Here is a 24,305-nt window from a genome sequence, read left to right as displayed (position 1 = left end):
TGTTACAAGTGTGTGTTCAGTGCGTGCGTTGGTGGGGCTGCTGCTTCTGTCCCCTGCTGCAAGCACTGCACGACGTGCTGCTTCTACCACTGTAGCTGCACCACAGTAATTGTGCAGCTCTCAGTTAAGAGGTTACCACTTGGTTTCAACACACCTGCATAACTGCACGGGACGTCACTCTGTAGCCCATCTCTGGCAAAATGGTAAGTTTGAAACCAGACCAACGGACACGTACCCCTCAAAGCACCAGCAGTGACAGGGGGCACGGAAAGAACAGGGTCTCCCCATTACTGATAAAATCGTGTCTAGCCTACCTGCTTAAGTGCTGTGCCAGGAGTTCAGCAATTAGAATAATTATCAGTTACAGACTGATTTTCTTCCATGCTTCTACTCAGATGAGTTATGCCGTGGGAGATTTGCCACACTGAGATTAAAGTGCTGGTCTTGAGACAGTGATGTGGCCACAGGAAAAGTGTCCAGTTCTGAGAATGATCTAGACCTATATTAAAGTTGAACAGAACTAGGGAAGGTCAAGGAAAAAGACAGAGCAAGTTTCATGCAGACAATTAGATAAAACTGTACCTTACCATTTCAGGACTTTTAGCTAAAACATCTGAAAAATAAAACCTCCAAGATCTACAAACTGAAAACGATTCGGCTGTTCCTCTTATCCCAAGAGCGAGGGGTGTTCTGCAAAAGTCACAGCTCCACTCTTAACCTGGTTTTCATGTAGAAATACTTTAAGGCCATTAGGACATTTCTTGTCTGCATATTAACAGGCAGAACAGGAAGGAATAAAAGAGGCTTTTCTGAAACAAGACTCTTTTTTTAAATTATGCATCCTGTGTGAGCTGTTAAAGAAGAAAGGGTTGCTACGTACCAATTCATGTTCAAGTGTAATTTACCAGTAGAGGACTGACTGAGGGCAGAATAATGCTTAGAGATACTTTATTTGTTACTAATTACATCAATCACTGTTTTTCCACGTGCGTGTCCTCCTTCCAATTTCAGAAAGGCCTTTGGAACGTCGGAAAAAGAGAAGACTTCATCAATAACTGGTTGAATCTACAGAATAAAGAAAAAGGGTTTGCTGTATTAGGAATAAAAAAAATGTTATCACTTTCACATTTCAAAACTGTATGAAGAAAGAGGGGAGGTTTCTTTATATGATGTAGTCACTAGTTTTTAACTTTTTTCAGGGACCTCTCTGCATGCAGAGATATTTCGACTGTTCTTTGCTCAAGTTTTGAAACATCTCTACTAGCAGTTTGGAGCCCTCACCTGACACTTACCGATAGTTACCATGCAAGGCTCTAACTTCTAAGTCCTTTTAAAAGATGACATTGTGGTTCAGCTTTTTGTTGTCCACAATGATACACTGAGGAGAAGGAAGAATGTTATTTTTTTCCTCTTATTTGTCTACGGGTTCTCTTATTAAACCAAATAATCTTCAAAAGGTCAGGTGTTTAAAGATACCGATGAAACTAGCACCTGTCTGCATGGGTCCGTGCCTCAGTACTCATAAAAGACTTGGCCACAAGTAAAGTAAAAAAAATTATCCACAAACATTTGTTGCTGACTCATTTAGAAACACAGCGGCTGAGTTTTCAAGTGTATTCCAAGGGGCAGACATCATTGAGCCCAGCTTGCATCCACTGCTACTTTGGCATTAATTTTGTAGAGTAGCCTTCTGGAGTCTTTCAGACTCATTTCTAATAATGAAGGTGAAACCACCCTATTCCCTGTCCTCATTATTAACTAAGGAGCCCAAAACATTGGAAAACAAAGGAGACAAAAGAGCATATAAACATTTGCTTTAGACACCACAGTGTACTGACAGAGGCAGAAGAAATCTCAGCTGCTTCTGAATAATACTTATCACTACTGGTCCAAGGGAAGAGACTTTTTCTATCAAGTTCTGTGACAGCATTCCAAAGGGCAAAATAAGATTTGTGTACAAAAACACCTTCCACCCTGCACCCAAAGATCCTGCCTACCCCCAGGATCTTGCCTTGGAGCCCCTAACACTTGCCCAATGCATGTTCTTGTGCGAACTGATCCTAATTCTCTCACCAGAGGAAAACATTAAGTATAGATGGGTCTACAGCTCACTCTTGCTGTGATGAAGACTTGAAGTAACAAAGATGCAGACATCTTATTTACCGTGCTAGGAAAAGAGCCTGGTTACTTGTGTCAGTGAAAAAAATATCTTCAGGCTTTTTCCTCAGAGCTACTACTCTGTGCTCTATCTTGTTGAGGACTCCAGAACGGGTAACTGCCCTCTCCTGGCAGCACATGCATCTCGCTAAATAGGAAAGGAATACACCAGCAATAAAGAGACAATCAATTTGCCAGCATCAGACCAGCACTGTCTTTTAGAAAACTTGTTTACTTTTACCAGAAGACAAGGGGTGTGTATCCAGACACGCTGCTTAGAAGCTGAGAGTGCAGCACTACCAAGGAAAGGTTTTCATATGCACACATTTTCCAGCACTGGCCACCCAGCACCCTTCCCAACAGCACCACAAATGCAACCTGGTAGCTCTCTGTGCTAATGTAGGTCCTTTTCTCAACACAATTTTCTCTTTACTCATACACAGTGCCTTACCTTGAAGCCCATTCTTTGCACTAAAGTAACTACTGGTTTTGCTTATATGGCAACAGTAATCCACAACATCAATAATCTGACTATTACACTGCAGTATCTCATACTCTTGTCACTAAATTTTCCATTTTGTTTTGTCAAGGCAAGCTCAGCAGTGGTGTGAAGCTTTAAAGGGCAGGGAAGTAGGAATGAGTGAAGCCCCTCCAAAGAACAAGTCAGAATTAGCAGCCAAATCACTATGAGAACAGCTGTGCAAATAAATATATTCAACCTTGCCTCAAACCTGCCCTGCTGCAGGATACAAGGCTGGGTAATTTCTTCCCCTTGTTCTGCCAGGATAATCCCTGTAAAAAAACCTCCAGCAAAAGGAATAGTAGCACGCAGCAGAGGAGCCAGAAAGATGCTGTGTGACGCCTGCTGCTGCTCACCTGGGGAAGAAATGTGGGGCATGAATCATCAAGCTCAAGATAAAAATCATCCAGCACAGAATGGAAATGTCATCTCAGGCCTCAGCAAAGTCAGGGACATGGACTCAGGGCAGCGAAACCACTGAATGAGATAATGGCTTTGGGTAAAATCCAAGTAAACTGCAGCTGCTGTGAGTGTCGGCAGGAGGAACGTGCTGCTGATCAGCAGTGACTGTTTGGAGGAAGAGCTACCCTTGCTTTCACAGCAGAAGCCTGGGAACAAAACAGTGCAGTAACCTTGTTGAGCCAGGCACGAGAGCAGCACTTGCACAAGTACTCACTGTTAATGGCAGTTACATACAGCGCTGTGCTTCGGTCAAGGAAAAAAAGAAAGAGAGAATCCAGAACCTCAGCCTGCTGGAGCGTGGACACGGACCACCCGAGCAGGGGAACGGTATCTGGGGAAGAAAGCAGCGTGGCAGCACAAGGGATGTGAAGCACAGGGGATTTCAGGGGAAAGCAGAAGTTAATTTCAGACACATGCAGCAAAGCAACTGAGAAAAAAATGAAGAACGCACTTGGATGTTGTGGTGCCTGCAGTCAGCTATTGCAGGCTGCAGCTCATTACCCTGACAGAGCGAGGTATGGTACCTCCTCAGCCTGTGAGGTAAAGTTCAAAGGATCACATTTGAAAAGTGGTGACACAGGGGTTCAGAGGAACCCTGAATTCAGCCTCACAGTTCAAAACACCGTGTGCATTGCAGCCACCACGCACTCAAAGCCCATCTGCTCCATTGATGTAACCTCTAGCTCCATTTAAACGCGGGCTGTGGGCAGTGCTATAGAGAGCCATGAATACTGAACTGATGATCCTGACAATCTAGAGCATTAAACGTTTTATCTGGCTGGTCAGTCCCATTGTTTGAATAACCCCGAAAGGGCTGACCGTGGTGCCCCACAGTGATTCACTCAGCCTTTACCATAATCCACTGACTAAGATAAAATTTCTTCCTGTGAGCAGACAAACAAGTAGGGGAGCGTCTGCTGTTTGTTGAATGTGTGATAATAACTGGAGATTAACCGGATAATAAAAACACTGCCTATTTACAGCCACACATCAGTTCCTTGCCAGAGGACACCTATTTGTTCAGGGAAAAGGGATTAAACTAAAGTCTGGGAGAGAAAGGATTACACACACCCGCATTGAAATGTTTGTCTGAAAACACACTGGGCCTGAAAGGTATTTTCTTCCTCTTCATTCTCTCCGATGCAGGACATGCTATAGAAATGAATCTCAGGTCTCTTGAAATGAACTCATGTGTTTGGGACAATAAAGAGAGTAATTGCTGATGCTGATTAAGGCTATCCTACAGAGCGCACAGAAGTGGTATCGCAGCCAGTCCAGCTCTGAACGCAGCCAGCAGCGGTCAGGAGTCGACTGGTCAGCAGGAACACACTCCTGCTAATGGCAAATCCAAGCCCACCCTTGGAGGTCCCCATTTCTGTGGAGCAAGGACTCAGTCTAAATTTATCAGGAGGGAACAAGTGAGAAAACACGGCGGGAATGAAGGTGGCTTTGACCCTCGTACGAGCATTGTTGGTCCACTGAGTGTGGAGCTTCTTCCTGCCGCTGGAGGGAGAGCCAGAGCCTTGACATTCTCAGGAGAGAGACAACTGAACCTCAGGGGCCCTCAGAGCAAGCCCAGCTTGCTGGTCAAAGAAAAAAGGTCCCCTCTCTCCAAGGGCAATGACAGTGCATTGGCTCTCCCCCAGGTTGGTGAAGGATGGCCGTGCCAAAGGATGGCCATGCCCCTCCCCAGCCACACACGCCGGGGTGAGCAGCCGTGACTCTGCTCACACCTACACACTTTGGAAAAGAGACCCGCCTGGCACGGAACAGGAGCTGCCATGTGCTCCACCACACCTCAAAACCCTCTCGAGGCCTTGCCGAAATGGAAAGGACCTGCCTGCTGTTCTGACTAGCTGCGTTAGAAGACAAAGGCTGTCTTCCTTCAGAAATGACCACCATCCACAAATGCGGTGTATGAGCACAAACGCAGGGCTTGATACTCTCCTTGGGCCTTCAGTGAGTCTCCCTTCAATGACAACAAGAGGCTTGAACATAAACCATTACAAAGAACGAACCCTGTCCTGTAACTAAACATTTAGTTACCTGTTCAGCACTTTATTGTCACCTCACGGAAAACACGCTGGTTTGGGACACTGCTGTTTCTGTCATTTCTTCCCTTTCGCTGAGCACCTCCTTCTCTGCTGTACTCAAGTTTCATGCTCTTTGGGTCTTAATCCCACCCTCTTTCTTCATCCTTCCTTGCCTTTAAAACAGTCTGCAACAATGTATGCTGAGCTTCAAACTGCTTGCCATCATTAGGTTCTAGGGTCAACCCTCACTGAATACAAAGATCAAAGGTTTTATCCTCTGGAATAGCTGGCTCTGGTCACACACCGTATGGGTAGCTTTGCAACTATACCCTACTATGGTTTTGATTAACTTCTATTTCAGAAAATAGGCCCTTTGATCCACCAGCACATTAAAGGACATCAGGTACGTGATATTTCTGTTCTAAATGCCACATGGAAGTAAAAATGATCTACCAACCCAGCCTCATACACCCCTGAGGACAATGGTGGTGCAGAGGTTCAGACAGGGAGGTGGAAGGTACGTGTCCTGGGGTCTGCTCCCCAGGAAGTCATCTTACAAACAACTGTATTACCAGGGTTTGTTTGTTTTTCAAGCCAAGGTACATTCTTTCACATCAAGCCTCTAAGAGCAGCCCACAGTAACTCCTGAGTATTATCTACAATTATTAAAACGCTAGAAGACAAATCCCAGTTAAGCAGGGTCTCAGGGCACGGTTCAGAGTGCAGAAGTGGCTTAAAAAATCTCTAATTCATTAACTGGCTCTGGCAGAACAGCTTCTACAGAACACAATGAGGAGCACTAGGAGACTGGACCAAGCCCAGAGCTGTAGTGTGTGCCAGCCTAACCCAAGCTTAAATCAGTACAAGTGAGGAAGATCCTGGGTTTAGTTACCTACTGAACTACGCTGGAAAGCTTATTAACTAAAGGAAAAAGCAAATCTCTCTTCTGGAATCCCCTGGCAGTCACGTTCATGGTAGCTGTCCTGATATTTATGCTGGTAATTAAATCAATCTGGGGCAATGCTACCGTATACTTAAGACAGAACAAAATTTCGTGCAGTTATATATATATGAGTATATATATCACGTTATGTATTCTATATATATTAGAAGAATAGTCCTGCATGACCTGCATCTCCCCGGGTCTCAGCAAATTAAACTCACAACAGACAAGAGCTGTCCTGTTGAGCCCCCGTTTCACCACTGTGCCAGACATAATTCCCCCCTGCATCAGGAGAGCAGAGCTCAGAACGCTGGCACTGACTTTCTACAGAATATGCAATTACGTCAGGCTGAGGCAAAACATGTGATTAAATACCTGGTCTGTGACAAATTTTTTCCGGACTTCATGATTTATGGGAACTTACATATTCAAACCCTATCTCTCCCCAGAACGCAAAATTTCCATTAGTCTTCCTCATAGAGGTTTTCCGATGTAATCACACAGCACTTTCATAAAGAGCACAAGCAAGCTACCGTGTCCTGGAGGAAGAGGAGCAGATGTGTTTTAATAAAAATCACGGGGTTTTTTTTTTTGCTGGCCGTGACAAAATGCAGACAGAAGTTCCTTTTGGAAGAGAAAGGACTGAACAGAGCTTTTGATCAACATCTCTGGGCTCTAGCCAACCAACCTGGCAAGCAAAAGCACTGCAACAAGAAAACACTGAGTTTAAAAAAAAAAATAAAGAAAGAAAATGTGCAAGCTTTGCCATTTAGCATGGAGAAAGACTGTCGTTGGAACGAGCGTGAGTGACTGACAAGAGTGGGGAGAAGGACTGACCTGTAGTCAATTTAGACATTTAAGTACAGAATTGCTACCTGAGTGTCCTTTTTCAGACAGGGAGAGTAAAGCAGGCACCACCCGAGGGCGAGTCACCCTGGGTACCTTAGATACCTTAGCACAGCCATGAAGACAAAGACTGGAATTACTGCAGAGAAGGCCACATCTAGAGATGCCAGGTTTGGAGAACGTTCAAGGACTCAATATGTTACATTAGCTGCTTGATATTCATACAGATGAGAGAAATCTGCAACAACTGTGCAACAAAGGCCGGGGAAAAAGTTACTTGCAGAACTGTAAGAAGGTGAACTGGAAACAAATCAATACACAGGGGTTAGGGTAGAATCAAGAAGCTGTGCTAACCTTTGCTAGAAGGAGGAAAGTAAGCCATCTTAAATCATCACCGTCCAAACAACTCAAAACCCCAAGTAATGTCAAAATGGATGACCATATCCTTTTGCATTATTTACTTCCTGAATAGCAAAGACTAGCAATAGAAAACCATGGAACTCCACATTTTATCAGGGTATCTCAGAGCAATCACCAAAGGTGGATGAAGTCCTCATTAGTAGATAATTATGGTAGCAAAAGGGTTTGTGATTTGCACAGGAAGACAGCTAAAGAACAGCCAGCATCCTGTCACTAAGTCCAAAGCATCCCATCTCTTCAGCACAATGTATCATCACCACTGGACACAAATTACACTACTGTAGCCATGCAATTGTTTTTCTTACGTGTGCCTGTGCTGTAACATTTATCCAGAAAGCAAGCAACACAGAGAATGATCTGTATTTCATTATTTCCTTAGCCTTCCTCCTGCAAAACCAACTTTCACCCATCAGCCCACCTGACGCAACTCTGCTCGGAAGGACAGGGCATTAAAGCCACCCGAAATACTGCACCCACCCACCCCCTGCACTGCATTTGAATGGCACTGAATTTCCAATTTCTGTAGGGCTCCTGTTAACCCACATCCTACCATGGTCCATCAGGAACATACAACATACCTAGTGCTCCCCCTTATGACACTAAGGAGTCTTTCAGCCTCCAACAGGGATTTATAAAAGGCAATGTAAGTTCTAAGAGCTTGGTATGTTTTCACCAAGGACTAAATGGCACATCCTTAGAAAGGAGAAAAAAAAGTTAAGAAAATAGCAAAAACCAAGACTGTCACCATTCAATCCACAGCACTGACCACAACTACATCAGACTAATTCCTAAGAAGCCTGTTAATGAGGATGCTGGCAACAGAGACCAGTGACAACACTTCAGCAAACAGTGTGGCAGCAAATCCGTGTCCTGAGCTAAAGGCTCTGCTGATTTCAGCCATCTTTAGAGGAGAACCTTGTCATTCACCAGGAACATTCTGCCACAGAGAGCCCCAGTTCTGACACGCTCGTCATCAACTAATTTGGTGGAGCCCGTGTTAAACCTGTCCTTACTGGCTCGTAATTAAGTGGTGGAGTTGAACTCACAACAGGGACTTCCCAGCAGTTTAGAAAGTAGCCAGTATCTCTAAAATTTGACAAGGAAATGCTTGATTTTCTCCATGCCCACTACTGTTGCAGCAGCCTCCCAGCTCCTCAGTCTTACAATAGCCTCTTTGCAAAATGTCCAGCTGCAAGGCAGAGAAAAGAGTTCATCAACTGAAAATGGTTTTACAATCCTCAGAACTGAGCTGATGTGCAGGTAAATTACAAAAGGAAATTACTCTCCTTCCTTGCACTTCCAGCTCATCAAATCCTCCCCTTCTCATCCCCATTAACAAAGGCTGTTAAAAGAACTCGTAGCTGACATTTTGCAAATCTTTTATTCCTTGCTACAAAGATCATCCATGTGAAAACCAAGTATCTTTCAACAAAATGCCCTTTTTTCTTATTCTTCATCCACTAAAGGACTGAGAATCCTTTTGCTTTTGCAAAGGAAGATTCACTCATCAGAACTAAAAATCTGTGTTGGTGCAAATGGACTAAAAGAAACACTGACAAATCCATATGTTCTGTAACTGCTTCAGGGGTATGCTCTTCAAAGCTTCACTTGCTGTAACATCGTTTCTTTAAATCATCAGCTCTTTTTGATTTCCTTCATTTAAATCCCCCATCATGACTTATACTTTCCTGAAAAAAGCCTCTCATTGTCATGAGCTCTCCAATTGCTCTCCTATTCACACTGAGTACAATTTCATGTCTGTAGCAGAAAAGATGATTCACTGAAATGTCAAAATAACTAAATCTTCATTACTCAAAACTGTATTCACTCAAAACCAAGAAGTTCAACTACATAACCTCACTTTGCTGGCTTCCCCAAGTCTTCTTGCTACACTGTTATTCTTTGAGGTTTTGGTTTTTTTAAAATTCTCATTTATTCCTTCCTATTCAAACATAAATATTTCTTTTCACTTAGTTATGGGAAATTATAGTACATTTCCTCCAGTAATTCTCTCCTGTCTTTTTTCCAAACACCTGCTCTTCTGAATGGATGATCTGCCCATTTAAGAGAACTCTTGTGCCTAGCCAATAAAGGACACAGTCTTTTTAACATCTGTCTACATGGAACACATCTGGGTCTTATAAAATACTGATGATAGCATGGGTGCTTACAACATTTTACAAAATAGAGCAAAATGCTGCTAGAATGATGACTATGCAGATAAACAGTCCGACATTATGACCTGTTTTTGCACAGAGAATAAAAGACCAAGCAAACATCTTTGTCCTCACGATCATCTTACAACAAAAAGTACATCAGGACACTCATATATATGTATGACGTATGTTTTAAACGGCATTACAATTCACCTGTCCAGATTATTAGGCAGAGAACACCAATTAAGCCCTATCTCTATTGCATAAACAGGTGTTTCCCAAGAGGCTTTCATGGGCATATTCTCCATTTGTTTTGCATACAAGGTAGGAACAGAACACAAAACAAATTGTGAGCGGCTAAGAATCAGGACAAATGGTAAGAACGAAGACAAGGACATTTCTGTTTCTTCCTGTAGTCAATTACAACTTATTAGTGTGATTGCATGCAATCACTGGATGGAGGAGCACCTTCTAAGGTCTCTTTCTAGCCCATAGGATAATGCAAAGCAGAGCAGTGCAAAGCTGTAGCCAGGAACGCACTCCACCACAGCTTATTTGCAGCTGCAGCCTCTGTTTATGAGTAGGGAACTTTTTTAGGCAACACAGAGTTTCCACTGGCTGTGTCAGCAGCACACTGGACACCACCGAGGAGCAGCAGTGGCTGAATTCAGGAAAATTTTTATTCCTATCAGCAGCACTGAGGTGGCAAACAGAAGCAATCAGGCCTTGAACACAACAGCAATTTATGGACTCATCTCCAAACTCCGGAACATAATGCACAGCAAAAAAGCAGACTAACACTCAAACTCCGAGACATCTAACTTTTACTACTATGCACAAATTTTGAGCACAAGATGGCCTGACAGTTCACATACTAGAATTACCAGCAGTGATGCTTAGGTACTGCATAGAAAAAATAACAGCAGTTATCCATGTTCCCAACTCTGGGAATTTTGACAACATGAAATTATGCAAAAGAGAACACTGCACCACACAGCCCAATAATCAGGCAATCAACTGCTCACTCTCACACACATTTTGTAACGAACTCATACAGCTGAAGAGATCCAAAAAGCAGTAATTTATCTGCCACTTCATGCCTTTGCCCCAAGTCCACTAAGAGATTCCCCAAAAGCTCATGAACTCTCACAATATTCCAAGTCACTGTGCTGAATTAGCACAAACGTTATACTTTGAAGCACTGAAATAATGAAACACAAGATTCTTGTCACCACTCTGCCATCTGTCACCTGCAATAACCTGAATATTCTAGTTCTGTGCACATTAGGGGCAGGACCCACCATCACCCAGGTCAGGCAGTTTTTCATATGCAGATACACACAGTCATGTTCAGCCGGACCAAATGAACCAAATGAGGCCTCTTAAAACATATTATTTTCAACACCAGAGTTTGTGCTAAATGATTCCCACTGGCAAAAAAATAACAATCACTGGACATTCTTTTCCCATAACTCAGTAAGCTTTGTGCTTTTAAAAACAGGTAGGGTGGAGAGGGAGAAGGCAGAATAGTCTTAAGTATTACAAACTCCTGAATTCCCTGCAAAAGGCAGAAGTTAGAAACTGGAACAAGTGAGTTCTTAACTAGTTTTCCTCACTGTGATTCTCATAACATTTTATTCCCTAATTGTGAACTACACCATTTTTGAGTCAAAGCAGTGCCCCTTTCAGCACAAATGCCCAACCAACCATTACTGACATACCTTTCCAGAATCAACTAGTTCTGCTATTTCATCCAAACTTGGGCCACTTGGCATAAAAAATGCCCACCGATAATGGACTCCTTTAAAGAGATGCTGCAAGAAAGATCACAAATACATTAAAAAAACCATTAGAGGAAACTGAAATTGGAACTAAAATTAATGACAGAAGCACTAGAGAAGCAACTTAAGGAAAAGACATAGAAATTATATGCCAGCGTCTGAAAAAAATGTCACCTAAGCATGTGGATTAAATGTACAGACAGGGATGTTGTATTACCACAATAGGATCAGGGGGAATTTTGTGTCCAATTGCACCAGTCAGCTAGTTGAGAAAAACAACCCCCTTGTCTCTGCAGCTAGAAACAGCATTATTTATTACGTAAGAGAGAAACGGCGCTATATGATTACACACATTCACAAAGGGGCTGAAATAAACCCAGCAAAGTGACATTTAGAACCTTCCACCTCAGTGTCAGTGATTAAATTTTCCACCGCCACATCTGCCAAAGTCATCCCCATCCAATGACAGATGGCAGCTCACATGAAAAGCATTTTGGGAAGATCTCACAAGCGCAAGTCAAGAGCACCTCCTCTGAGTAGGTCATTACAGAAATAAGAGCCATCATTTGCCACAGAGAGGCGATTTTTAATACATGGCATACAACGCTCCTCATCATGGAAACATGCACACTGAGAAATAATATTACATTATTTCTTCCCAGCCTTTTAATTTTGTTTTTGAGCTCTCCTTTGAAAGTACTGGTGCAGGACTTAGAATCTCATTCAACCATGCCATCAGAGGAATACCATAGCAACTGCTTGAAAAGCATTGATTTGGAGAGCAAGCACACATGTTGAGAGAAGAAAGGCTAAAGTTCTCAAAAGCCTCACTGATCTGGCCACTGGCAGAACGTTTTAAGATCCACTTACGAAAAATCAGTATCACCATCCAGACACATGAACATGAAAGAGATGAAAGACTTTCTAGCCACCCTCAACCACTTTTATTACTCTCTGGTGCTGGAATAGGATGAAGAGAATCAGTCATGGAACAATGTTTCGAGAGAAAGCCCGACCAGCCTAAAGCAAGTAGCAAAATTACCCTCACTTCAATGAGGCAGGGATTTGCTCTGTTTACTGTGAAACACGAGCTGTCAGCAGGACTCACTAGGGAGGCCATATAGAACAGGCCACAATGAACAGCACAATAAAGAAGCAAAACTTCAAAGCACTTCAAACTACCACATACACCAATCAGCACCTCCCCAACACATTTTATTCCTTTCAGTGCAAGAAAGAAGGAAAAAATAAAAATGCATCTGAAGTATACTTAATGATATCTGAGGAAAACACAACCGATGCCTCTAGATGAGCCACCGAGCCAGCATCCAAACCATAAAGGACGCCACTAGAGTATTACATAATATTAAATGATATAGCATTTTGTCAAATACCTTTACAGTTTTGGAACCGACAGTGACTCCTGTTTGTAACATGCCATCAGCCACTCCAAGTTTGTCCATGTTGATCAGGAAAGGTGTCACTAAGGTAACGTATGTCGCTCCTGTCCATTTCTTCAGGAGATCCAGAGCCCACTTCTCAGTGGATCCGCCAACATTATCTAGGATGAAATCAAATCTGCAGATATGTAAACAACAGGTTTAAAATCACAAGATGGTAAAAATTATTTCATCATAATTAAGCTAATTCATATCAGAAATTGGCTATAGTTTACCTTTCTATCTGTCACTGCAATGCAATAAAATAATCCACCTGCAAGACAGCAGCAAAAAAGTCCCAAGACTGCAGCTAAATTCCAGTTTCACTGGGCAGTGGGAGCTAAATTTACAGGCTATTACCCATTTGCTGCACAGCAGCACGGACTATTTAGCTAACCTAAACTGCACTTAAGGCTCCAAAAAGCAGACTCTTAGATGCACAACTACATTCTCTATTTGCTTAAAGCCTTCTAGAGCTCTTATCTCTTCAGCCCTCTCACTGAGGCTACTGGAACAGGCTCGAGGTCTGGTTCTGGCATTGAACAATATGGTATGTGCATGTAAAAACTAGTCTGGACTCACGCCCTGACTAGGAACATCTCCTGTACATGCTGTACTCACGTGAAAGTCAGTTCCAGTGGCCCAAGTTAAACAAAAAAAAAATACTCTCTCTCATTTCCTCACGTTTTTCCTGTGACCCAATTCTCAGCTTCACTTCTAAAGCTCTTTTTTGACCTCCTTATTTGTTTTGGGGACGTTTTACCTCTACTGACAGCTCTTTTCTTCGCATCTACCTATTCGACGTAGAACCCAGCAATGCAAAGGGTCTAAAAACCTTACCCCCATGGAATGGGTATATGCAGCCTCTGGCAACACACCACAATTTCAGCATTATCCTCCTCATTATCCTGCCATGTGAGCCTGTAAAGGCTTAACAGGGCAAGAGGGAGCTATGCACCTATTCTGTTAGATGCACAGCTCATTTTCATCTCTAAATTTCCAGCAATATCTCCAGATTGCAATAGAAATTTATATATGCATACATCTAATGTAAATAACCTACAAATAAGAGGGAAAGTACTTTATGCAAATTACATAGAAAAGTTCTTATCTCTGGAAAGACAGTTTTCCTGCCTGTCTTCCAAGGATGTGATTTCATGTTACAGCTCAGTTAACCTAACAGTTACCTGCCAATGAGAGAAATTAAAATTATGAAAACTAATGCTCCATAAAAAAACTAGCTCACTGTGGGGTCTGAAGAGTCAGCACAACTGAAAAGGGGAGGGAATAAGGACCATTCTGCTCAGTAAACCTGACTGATTGTCTTACCTGCACCCCAAGACAGTGCTGTTGATAGCTCCAGAAAAGGGTCACTTGCTAGAATGGGTGTTTAGCATTTAAGATGTTGAAGTGCACAAAGGCAAATTTAGCAGCACCCGCAGACTGTTAGGTTAGCTGCTGCACATCCTTCCCACAGGGACAGTGCCAGCACCCTCACAGTTCACCTCAGGCCTGCTGACAACCACACCATGGTTAAAGGGCACATCCCTTCTTAGCACAGTTACCAGTGAGATTCTGTCACAGACTGAACAGCTTCTATTTCCTCTCCAAAAAGTCAACCTGCTCTAACTAAAAAGAGCAGCGTAAATACCATATTAAAATACAAGTCACAGTAGACTAAGTTTAAACAGATGGAAAGATTACAAAACCAAAAAAAAGACTTCAGTTGTAGAGAAAACCCTCAAGCTAGTTTAAACATGACTGTGACGAGCTAAGTGGGACTGTTTATCACAGGCAGCCATACCCAGTGTTACAGAAGAGAAATTGAGCCACTGTGCAACTCAACTGGGAGTAAAGACCTTCAGGCAAGTCACTTCACCGCTTCATGACACGGCACAGTTCTCCCATCTAGAAGATCAATTTTACTATTTCCTAACCTCACATGGGATTTCTGACACTTATTTTAATTTATTCATGCTTTGTAAATGTTCCAAGAACCTTGGAGGGAAAGTGACAGAACTGTTCAACTCACAATCACTGAAGAGGAGCATGTGGAAGTGAGCTTGCCTCCACAAGCCCAATTAACTCGCTTCGTCTTACAATGAAATCTGTGCTTGGGATACTCACTTGGCAAACTGCATTCAAAAAGGGCTGGGATGAATTTGCTTTACAAAGCAACGCTTTAGAAATGGGGAAAAAACAAAAAAGAGAGGGAGTTCTGATAGACTGGAGTCAAGCAATCAAAAGGCAGAAGGTCTGACCACCAATTCCTTCATCTCAGCACTAAGCAACACAAACACGTACAAGGGTAATGTTTTAAGTTGCTCTTCCAGATTTCCAGATTTGTAATCAATCACATCATCTGCTCCAAGCTTTTTCAGCAGTGCGCTGGCATCGTGAGAACAAACTGCTGTCACGTGAGCACCCCAGGCCTTCAGTAGCTAAAAACAAGTATAAAAAAAACCAAAATAAGTCCAAAGTTTAAAATTTAGTGAAACATTGAGAAAAAGTTAAAAAGAAAGTCTCATTATACTTAAATAATAAATGAGCACCTTTAGTAGGGAGTGGGGAGATTGGATTCTGACACAGGATAAATTGTCACACATCCCACAGACAAACTATGATTGGAATTTATCAATACTTAAGGAGGTTTTGGGGAGGGAGGAGTTGGTGTGGAGGAAGGAGGGTGTTACTTTAGTGCCACTTCCAGATACCAGGTCTCAGGATAAATAAGGCTTCAAATAAAGCACTCAATAAAATACAAAAGGGCAGCAGGGCAAAGACAGTGAGGGCAAGTTAATGTAAGCCACTGTGCTTTACATGCACTATACGTAAAAGCCTGGTGCCTCTCATACCATTTGACTACATACAATAGTTATTGTAGATGATACATTCTCAATCAGTTTTTCTACTCATACACCAAGTTCTTTTCATGTTTATGGAGCAGAGCTGACTGAAAGGTAATGAAAAGAGGCTACATATCTCAAGCTGCACCAGCTAGAGATTTCCTGCACCCAAACTGTGAAACGCAATCCTTCACTACCCACATTCACAACTCCTTCCTTTGAAAGTCCCTTCTACTACCTTAAACTAATAAAATGTTACAAATGGAAATTGATAAATCTGAAAATATTTCACTTTTGGAAATATCGATCAGATCTATCAGACAGATGGATCAATAGCTTGCTGTTTCACTATTCCTTCTCTCAATTCCCTTCTGTTAATTTTTTTTTCATATTGAATAGTTTGAAGATGGATCCTGTGCATGCTGCTTTATATTACCTGTACAGCAAATGTACCAACTCCTCCTGAAGCTCCTAATATTAATGCTCTGTAAGAGAAAATTAAATACATTTAAAAGTTCTTTAAATAACCTCTATAGCAACTATGTATTCTAATGCTTCTTATACATCTCTGACACCAAATTATTTTAAGCAAAAGATGGCTTTTGTCAATTTAATGTTACTTAGCAGTTAACTCTTCAGATAGCAAATAATGTGACTTAACACTGTAGATAATGTTTCCTGTGCCAAGAGCATTACCTCAGCCCAGCCAAAGAGCCTTCCTCGTATGTGCTTTCCACTAAATCCAGGCAGTGGAGCTGTCAGGCAGTAACATTTATCACCCAAACCCCCTGTCCCTGTCCTCACTTTCCCAAATATAATTGCTTAGTTTGGGACAAAAGCAGTTAAGTCTTTCTGTCTTCCAGACTCCACTGTTGTAACACAAACTGGTGTTATCTAAAAGTAGTTCAGCATCACTTAGGGAGACTGGGAACTTCAGAATATATGGAACACAATTTTCCCACATTGCATAATATTTATCTAACAGAAAGACAAAAATGTGATGAAGTAGCTTCACCATAAACAAGTTTAAGTTCCATAAAATTAAGACATCTGCCTTTTTCTTTAGAAAAAAAGGCAGTAGAATTTTTCTAGTTCAGTACATCTCAACGAGACCCTGTAAATGCCAAGTTGTGGAAACTGGCACACAAGCAAGAAAATGAAACAGTAAATTACCAAATTATTAGCAAGTGAGAGTTCATTTTAACTGAACACGCTACCCTAAATTTCATAAAAATGACTGCAAGTTTAGTTGTGTGAGAACCTTGCTGCTAGGAGTCTCATCACTGTTCAAAAGTTTCATCTGGATATTTTATTCAGAAAGTGAATTAGTAAGAAAGCCTTGCTGCTGAAGTTACAAACAGTCCTTGGACTTTGGACCCATTTGCTAATTGAAAGATGAAAGATCCAAGACAAAGGCCTGGCATAGGATTGGGGAACATCATGTTGCTCAGAACTTCTGCTTGCCAGAAAAATTTCAGTATCTTTAGGAGCTGGTGATGTTCCTGTTTTAGATCTTACTGTGCTGGATGTTTAAGGAAATTGCTTTTTAGAGGGCAAAATTGTACTATACAACCTGGAGTCTCAGTTTACAAAAATTCTTTGAAGTAACCTAAGAGACTTGGCTTTGGTCACAGAATCCATTTTAAAATGCTTCCTCTTCTGTAACTGATCAGATTCTGTTCCCTCCTATTTCACTGATCCAAGCTGCAAAATTCAGATTAAGAACCTGAAACCACAATGCCTGCAGCTTTTAAATCTGCCAAAAAGTACTTATCCTCAGAATCATGCTTCTAATGACAGATGCCTGAAGCAACATTCATATTTCAATTTTATTATACTTGAAAAGGCTCAGGGATGCTACACTTAAAATATTGGGTTAAGCCCATCTTTATCCTTACAAAGGACAGCCCCAATTAAATCCTTTCAAAAAAAACCTTGTCAGACTGGCTTTCCAATTTTACTCCTTGCTTAAAAGGCATTTCTTCCACTACAAATCTGGGAGAAAGCTGTCATTTTAAAATGTACATTTTGCTCAAGTATTTAGGTAACATTATCAGTTTTGGAGAGCTGCTTGGCTAGGACTTCTCTTTATTTCCCCCTTCAACAGAAGCCCTTGAGGCTCTTCAGGTAGAAGTGCTTTCCAGATTTGGCTTGTTCCTATGTTACATGGGCTATTTTTCTCCCAAACCTTCTAATTTTTAAAACTCTCTCCATACACTGTTACTTTATGAAAGCTCTTTGCTTCAGAGACAAACTATATCTGCACAGGAGATCTATGTGCCACAGCTCAACAGATGAGCTTTTTTACAGCACTGAGGAAAACAAGACATTTTGTTTGGCTCAACACAAGAAAGTTGGGAAGTGTTTGAAGATGCAGGACCCGTTAGGATGGTGTTGGAGGACCACAGATGGTGGAAAGTGCCAAAGTAGACACAGTTTTGTTTGCATTGCCTGGGGAAAACACAGCCAGGAGAAAACATATCAGATAAACTACCCGTTTCACTGCAAAGGTGAGGTCAGGAGCAAATTAATATATAAGCATGTGCACGAGGGAACAAACTAACAAATTATTTGATCTGAAGAGAGATCCAAGAGAACTCATTCACTCAAAAGAACAAAACAAACATTCATCCCCCAGGCTTTGCTCCCTTCTGACGTGCTCCCTGGGGCACGTAACAAACCAGCATTCACCAAGGCCCATATGAGGCTCTAACAGTTCAAACCACCAGAGCGTCAGCAGATCTCTGCAGATGAGCTTTCCATGGGCTCTGAGAGTTCAGCCCTTTCTGCCTGGGCCCTGCCTGAACTACGGTGTGGTCAGAAACCAGCAGCAGTGAGGCAGGTCCCCCCCTCCACCACAGACACAGTAGGTGGGGAATGGGTGTACAGATCAAAGACTAACATTTTCTACAGATTATAAACAACTAACAATTTTTAGTGACTCAGCTACATGCCAAATAAAAATATTATATTTATTGAATAAATATATCAACTTTATATATATATATATAAAATTAAATTCCATTTGATTATGCCAACAAAATGTCCCTAAGAGATTTATTACTCTATCAAGACGCATTTACCCCATTAAGCAGTTTTACAACCTACACTCATTTTGTTCTCAACAGATAAAATGATGAAATAACACACAGACTTTGAAAAAACTATTTTCTTGGGGTATTATATCATTCAAATTTTCACTGTAACAATATAAACAAGGAGTGTGTGTTTACTAGCTTATAGTAACAGAATCCAGCATCTCTCCCCAGCATAATTAAATGCAAAAAATATTGACTCCGTATTTATATAAAAGACCTCTGCTGAATATTAACATAAACTTTTTCAAGATCTTCTCAAATTGTCAGGGTTGTTTTTTGTTTTTTCATAATGCTTTTTGTGAATACAGCAAGCAAGGTATTTAACAGCTACTGTTTAGGAAGCATACCCCTTTTCTACCGAAACAGGACACCGGCACAGGTGAGAAGCTCTCCAAGTATTATCTACAGAGAACTTCAAAATAACAGAGTCATTTTGGATAACAAGAATATTCACTTTTAGCTTGTGCAAGAAAATTGACCTAAATTACAGTGGCACAGGATAAAAGTGAAGCAGGAGACATGATGACCAATGTGAGCTCACTTCAGGTAACTTGTGAAAACAGAATTTGTGAAAAGTGTGCAGATGCAGCAGATACTCCTGTCACACCAACACACAGACTGAGAGTGAGTACGTCTGGTTAGCCCACCCTTCCACCTTAAAGAGGCAAAGAAAACAATACACACCAATAGAAAAATTTCGCTGTTTCTAAGATGTCTTAACACTGCAATAAAGTATCAGGGAAGTAGCTTTCATCAAGGAATACAGCTGTGTTTTCAAAAAAAGACACACTCTTGTGTGTATATACACCCTTCTACATAGCTATTTACATACACCTACAGGAGACAAAAAGACCAACATAAAATTACATATGTAAGTAACTTCTTACCAAACATATTAAATTATTTCAAGAAATTAAGAAACATTATGTAAATTCTTGTCTTTTGAAATTACTGCCCTGAGAGAGTTCATTAAATATACTTTTGCACAATCCCTTCAACACCTTTTATATACCTTCCTACAAGAAATTTTTCAGGGGAAAAAAGCTACTATCACATAAATTGCTCTCTGCTGTTTTTACAATTCAAAACTTCTAGATGGGAAACATCATAATTTTATAAGCACATTAAAATGTTTTTGCTGACAGAGTAATTAAATATTTATTGCGAACATAAAAGTAAATGTTAAATGTAAAGACACGCTATAAATGAAGTTTGAATTTTACTTTTAACAATCCAAACACTTAACCAAAGATTGGAAAGATACTCAAAGAAGGCTAGCCTATCAATATATCTTTAGGGCAATTCTATTTATGTGTGAAAGTTAAGATAGTAAAAAAGTCTACATGCTGAAAAATAAAAAGGAAGGCAATGTATCTAAAATTTTATCGCTAGCTGGAAGATAATTTCAATGGCATCTCTTTGAAATTGCTTTAAATTTTGCAATTTCGTTTTCTCAGAACATTGTTTATCTTTAGAACAACCAACTACTTGATATTTTCATGATGAAATTTACTATGACATATGAACAACTACTCATCTTTTAAAGATGTGGGTGAAGAATTTCAACAAATCTAGCATTCTTTGCAAAGTGTTGCACTACAACCGTAACACCCAAGATAAGAGGAGGTCAGCCATCTAGATCCTACTGCCCAACAATTACTTTATGACCTAAATTTTTTGTGATTTAATGATTATTTTTCAATTCCAGCATTTTAACTTTTGCCCTTCTCTCCATTCTGAACATTTTGCTGTCTATTTACACAAACATCCAAAGGCCAAAATAACTACAAATTTCAATTATCGGGAAAAAAATGGTATCTGCTCCAATCTTTGCAAGGCATTTTTCATATTCTGTCCTCCATCTGCCATTGTCAGATTAACAGGCTGATAAACACAGCCAATTTTTCTATTTGACTTGGCCACTCATCTTGCACATTTTCCTTTTCTCTTCTGCATTCAGGACCTCATCAAATTTCTGGCCAAATGAGACCCAGTCGCCTGCTCATTTTTTTCTAAAAAGCTGGAAAAACCAGTCTGTTCCAAACAGCTCATGCAAGCAGGAACTGAGTGAACCACACCTCTGTGGCGGAGGGCTTTTTGTGAGTTGCCAAAATAACTCAGAGGGAGAGCGGTGCCTTCCTTAAATTCTTTAGATAGTCCAATATATAAGATATGCATTGGGCTACCTCTATGTAGTCACTATATAGAGGAAACGAGCAGCAAGTGGCTGGGTACACTTCAGTTAGTGTCCTTGTCTGAGTCTCCCGCTAAAGAAGCCCCTCTCTCAGTAGTTGTGACTGAACCTAGTATCTCCAGGCCAGCTGCTCTTTGGGTATACCATGATAAAACAATCTTTGTCACTGTTGGACAGGTCTTAGAAGCAGATAATCAGTATAAAAATGAAGCACTAAGTTTTAGCATCAGAACTATTTACTTACCTTTTCCCACTACAATTACTCTTGTTCAGTCCTCCAACTTGATTAACCGCAGACCAGGCCGTGAGGCCTACGTACGGCAAGGAGGCAGCTTCCGTGTGACTGAGACATTTTGGCTTAAAGGACACCTGAAATAAAAGCAATCGTATCCAAGTCACACAGCAGATCCTACCTGACACTGAAAGATTTAAATAAGCTTTACTGAATTGCAGATTGTGTATTCTACACTTTCAGCTATCTTCATAACTACCTGGAGTCTAAATCAATTCAAGCACTAAGAAATAAACAGTTACTTAGACAATGAATTAAAAAATGCCAGTCTTCAAAATTTTGGTTTTTTTTCCTTTAGCCACATTTCTGAAGGTTTACCTCGTTTCCACTAGCTACCACAAACTCAGACAGAGTGCCCTGCTTCCACGGAGGAATTGCTGCCCACACCTAAAACCAAACAGAAAACAACTATCAATTTTTGTGACTTTGCACATGATTGTACCTACACAGAAAAGTTTTCTTCATTAAACAGATCTTCTTTTTCCATTTTGCAGAATGTCTTCACTATTGCTTATCAGAAACCAGTTTAGCTTACTCTTTACACAAAAAACATCACAAGACTGACTAAATGAAGGACTGCAGAGCTATGTAAATAAATCGTACCATGCTGTGTATATGACAGAATTTTTCAAAAACCCCAAACTACTTCCGTGCCAAGAAAGCCCAGATTGGTGGGGATGGGGCTAGTGGGAGCAGAAATCAGAATTTGCTGTTCTAAAACTGGTGAAATGCGAAAGCAACTGGTGAAAGCAGTGAAGGTGAAAGCAAACAATATCAGTATTTATGTGGGGACTCACAAAATGATTCTTGGGTTATGCCAGAGTTCCTATCTTAACTAACTTACTCAAGAAAAATAATACAACAGCTAATCCCTTCCTGTTAGAATTCTATCTTCAGTCAAAAATGAAGCAACATCATGAGCGTGCACTTATAAATAAATAAATTCCTCTCTTACTACCACTGAAAGGGATAAAAAAATTAAAAAACAGAAGCGAAATTAACTTGTAGAAGCAAGTCCAGGAAAGAGCATATTTTTCACGGAAAAAGCAGTAAGGGAGGAAGCATTCTAGGAATTTACTGCCAGATAGTCCCCATTCAATGTGTAACAACATTTGAAAAAATAATATTTTTTTAAGAGGAAAATGAAAGCTGAATATCTTACTGCATATTTTAACTATACATTAAAGAAAAAAAGAGATTGGTGGTATCACCTCATCTCCAGGTTTGAAATATGACACATTCAGTCCACATTCCATGACAACACCAGAGACATCTCGACCAAGTGTTAGTGGAAATTCAGTGTCCACGCTTTTGATTTTCAGGGGATCCCTCTTCATATTTAATGCGGTTGCACCATAACCACCTGCAAAACATGAAATTAACCATAACATACCATACTGAGTTTTCATTTATTAACTGGACAATTCTAATTAGAAAGCACTCTCTGTACCTAATGTGCCTCATTTCTGTAATCATTTAGGCATGCAAAAAATCCACAATACTTTACACTTTTACAGAGTTTACAAATAAAGAGCAAATATCATTCTGGCTTATTTGTTCATGAAATGGCTCTCCATTATAAAAATATTTAGTACGTGAGAACACTGTCAGAAATTCTAAGTCTGCTGGAAATGCTGAAAACAATCCATTTTCCAACAGCATCATGTAGCTACAAATCCAAAAGAATTCCAAGCTTTCCATTTGTCTTTTCAAATAAAGTACTGTAAAAAGCAACATGAGCATCACTGTAAAAAATATTAAGGCACATCCCCTAAAGACGAGTTACCTGAACTTCTGTTCAGTAAACAATAGCTAAATGGTGCAAAATCTCAGAATTACCCATCTAATAACTGCTCAGCCTGAAAAAAAAAAAAAGTCTGCATTTCAGCATGTATGCCTTTTCAAGTGTTTGGACAAGCCTGCCCAGGTGCCCTATTATGCCAGAGTTTTAATGCTGAAAAGAAATAAAACAGACACAAAAGCAGACACCGCAGAAGCAGGATGAAAATGCAGTTTCTTCCAAATACTTTTACTGACTCCAAATACTAATTGCAGATCAAGTGGGTCACTCAACAGGAATCCTCAGACAGGAAATGTCACATAATCCAACTCACAACTATATACAAAGATTTTTAAAAATTAACTCATTAGAGACCCCAAGCACAAATTACAACTCTCTGCGCGCACGCTCCTGAATCTGATTTGATATGCAAGACCACTTCTCATCATGAAATATAAAGTCTTCGATTCCTCCTTCTATTTTGATAATTGAAATAGAGGAAAAATCTGATAAATGGGTCAAATACAAAGAGTTAGTCGAAGCTGTAGATCTTCTGGGCCAGAGGACAGCGGGTACGCAGATGCCAATTCGGGATGCAGGAGCATGAAAACCAACAGTGTGGTTTGGATTAGAACCCACGTGCCAACTTTGAGCTTTGACCTTCAGCTCCATTCACCTCACGGAGATGAGAAAATCCAGGACCTCTCAGGGGAAATGGCTGCTCCTTGGAAGGGCTTGTCTCTTGGCCAAGAGAGTACCATCACCCAGGCAGTGGGGACCGGGGAGAAGGCAAGGTTATCCTACTATCAAAAGGAAGCTGCCAGCCTGCAGAGGACAGCAATTAGTCACTCAGATTAAAAGCTTCCCCCCACAACACACACACGCTCGTCTTCAGAGAGCCTTTTTGTACCCTTTCCCCCCTAAGAACTTGGAAAAGTCCGTTTCAAAGAGCTGGGTTCACCACAGGGCCGGGGGGTGACAAGTGCTTTGAGGGGGCCCTCTTTGACGCTGAGAGGGTCCCTCTTGGCACTGTCGCGACAGGCGGCTCCCGGTGACACTGTCTGCGCGGGTTTTGGCCGCCGGGGGACGTGTGGAAGCCACGGCTCCCGAGCACACCCCCTGCCATCACGCCAGCCAGGCCCCGGCCCCTCGGGCCCGGCACTTACTTCTCATGCTAAGGTCGATGGGGTTCAGGCTGGCGGCGTGAACCTTAATGATGACCTCGTTGGGGAAGTGTATGGTGGGGAACACCATGTCCCGGGTGAAGCGCAGCACGTCGTTGCGGCCGTACCGGTCTATGACCCAGGAGGGCATGGCGGACCGCGCCCGCGGAGAGGC

At 41.3% G+C, this 24,305-nt stretch overlaps 1 protein-coding gene across 1 annotated transcript; it reads right to left on the bottom strand.

The window, feature by feature from the left end:
* Window positions 1-931: 931 nt before the first annotated feature.
* On the bottom strand, window positions 932-24,299 carry RTN4IP1 (reticulon 4 interacting protein 1). The gene is made up of 9 exons (XM_014964635.1): window positions 24,134-24,299; window positions 22,399-22,550; window positions 21,506-21,574; window positions 21,140-21,264; window positions 16,040-16,088; window positions 15,062-15,198; window positions 12,713-12,896; window positions 11,259-11,351; window positions 932-1,065 (listed from the first exon to the last, which is right to left on the bottom strand). The coding sequence occupies exons 1-9, from the start codon at window positions 24,279-24,281 to the stop codon at window positions 949-951; spliced, it is 1,074 nt and encodes a 357-aa protein (XP_014820121.1). The 5' UTR covers window positions 24,282-24,299; the 3' UTR covers window positions 932-948.
* Between the last annotated feature and the right edge of the window lie 6 nt (window positions 24,300-24,305).

This window comes from Calidris pugnax, unplaced genomic scaffold, assembly GCF_001431845.1.
Source record: "Calidris pugnax isolate Ruff unplaced genomic scaffold, ASM143184v1 scaffold219, whole genome shotgun sequence".
Lineage (NCBI taxonomy): Eukaryota > Metazoa > Chordata > Aves > Charadriiformes > Scolopacidae > Calidris > Calidris pugnax.
The sequence above is the reverse complement of the archived record's forward strand: the minus strand, read 5'-3'. Positions and strand labels throughout refer to the sequence as shown.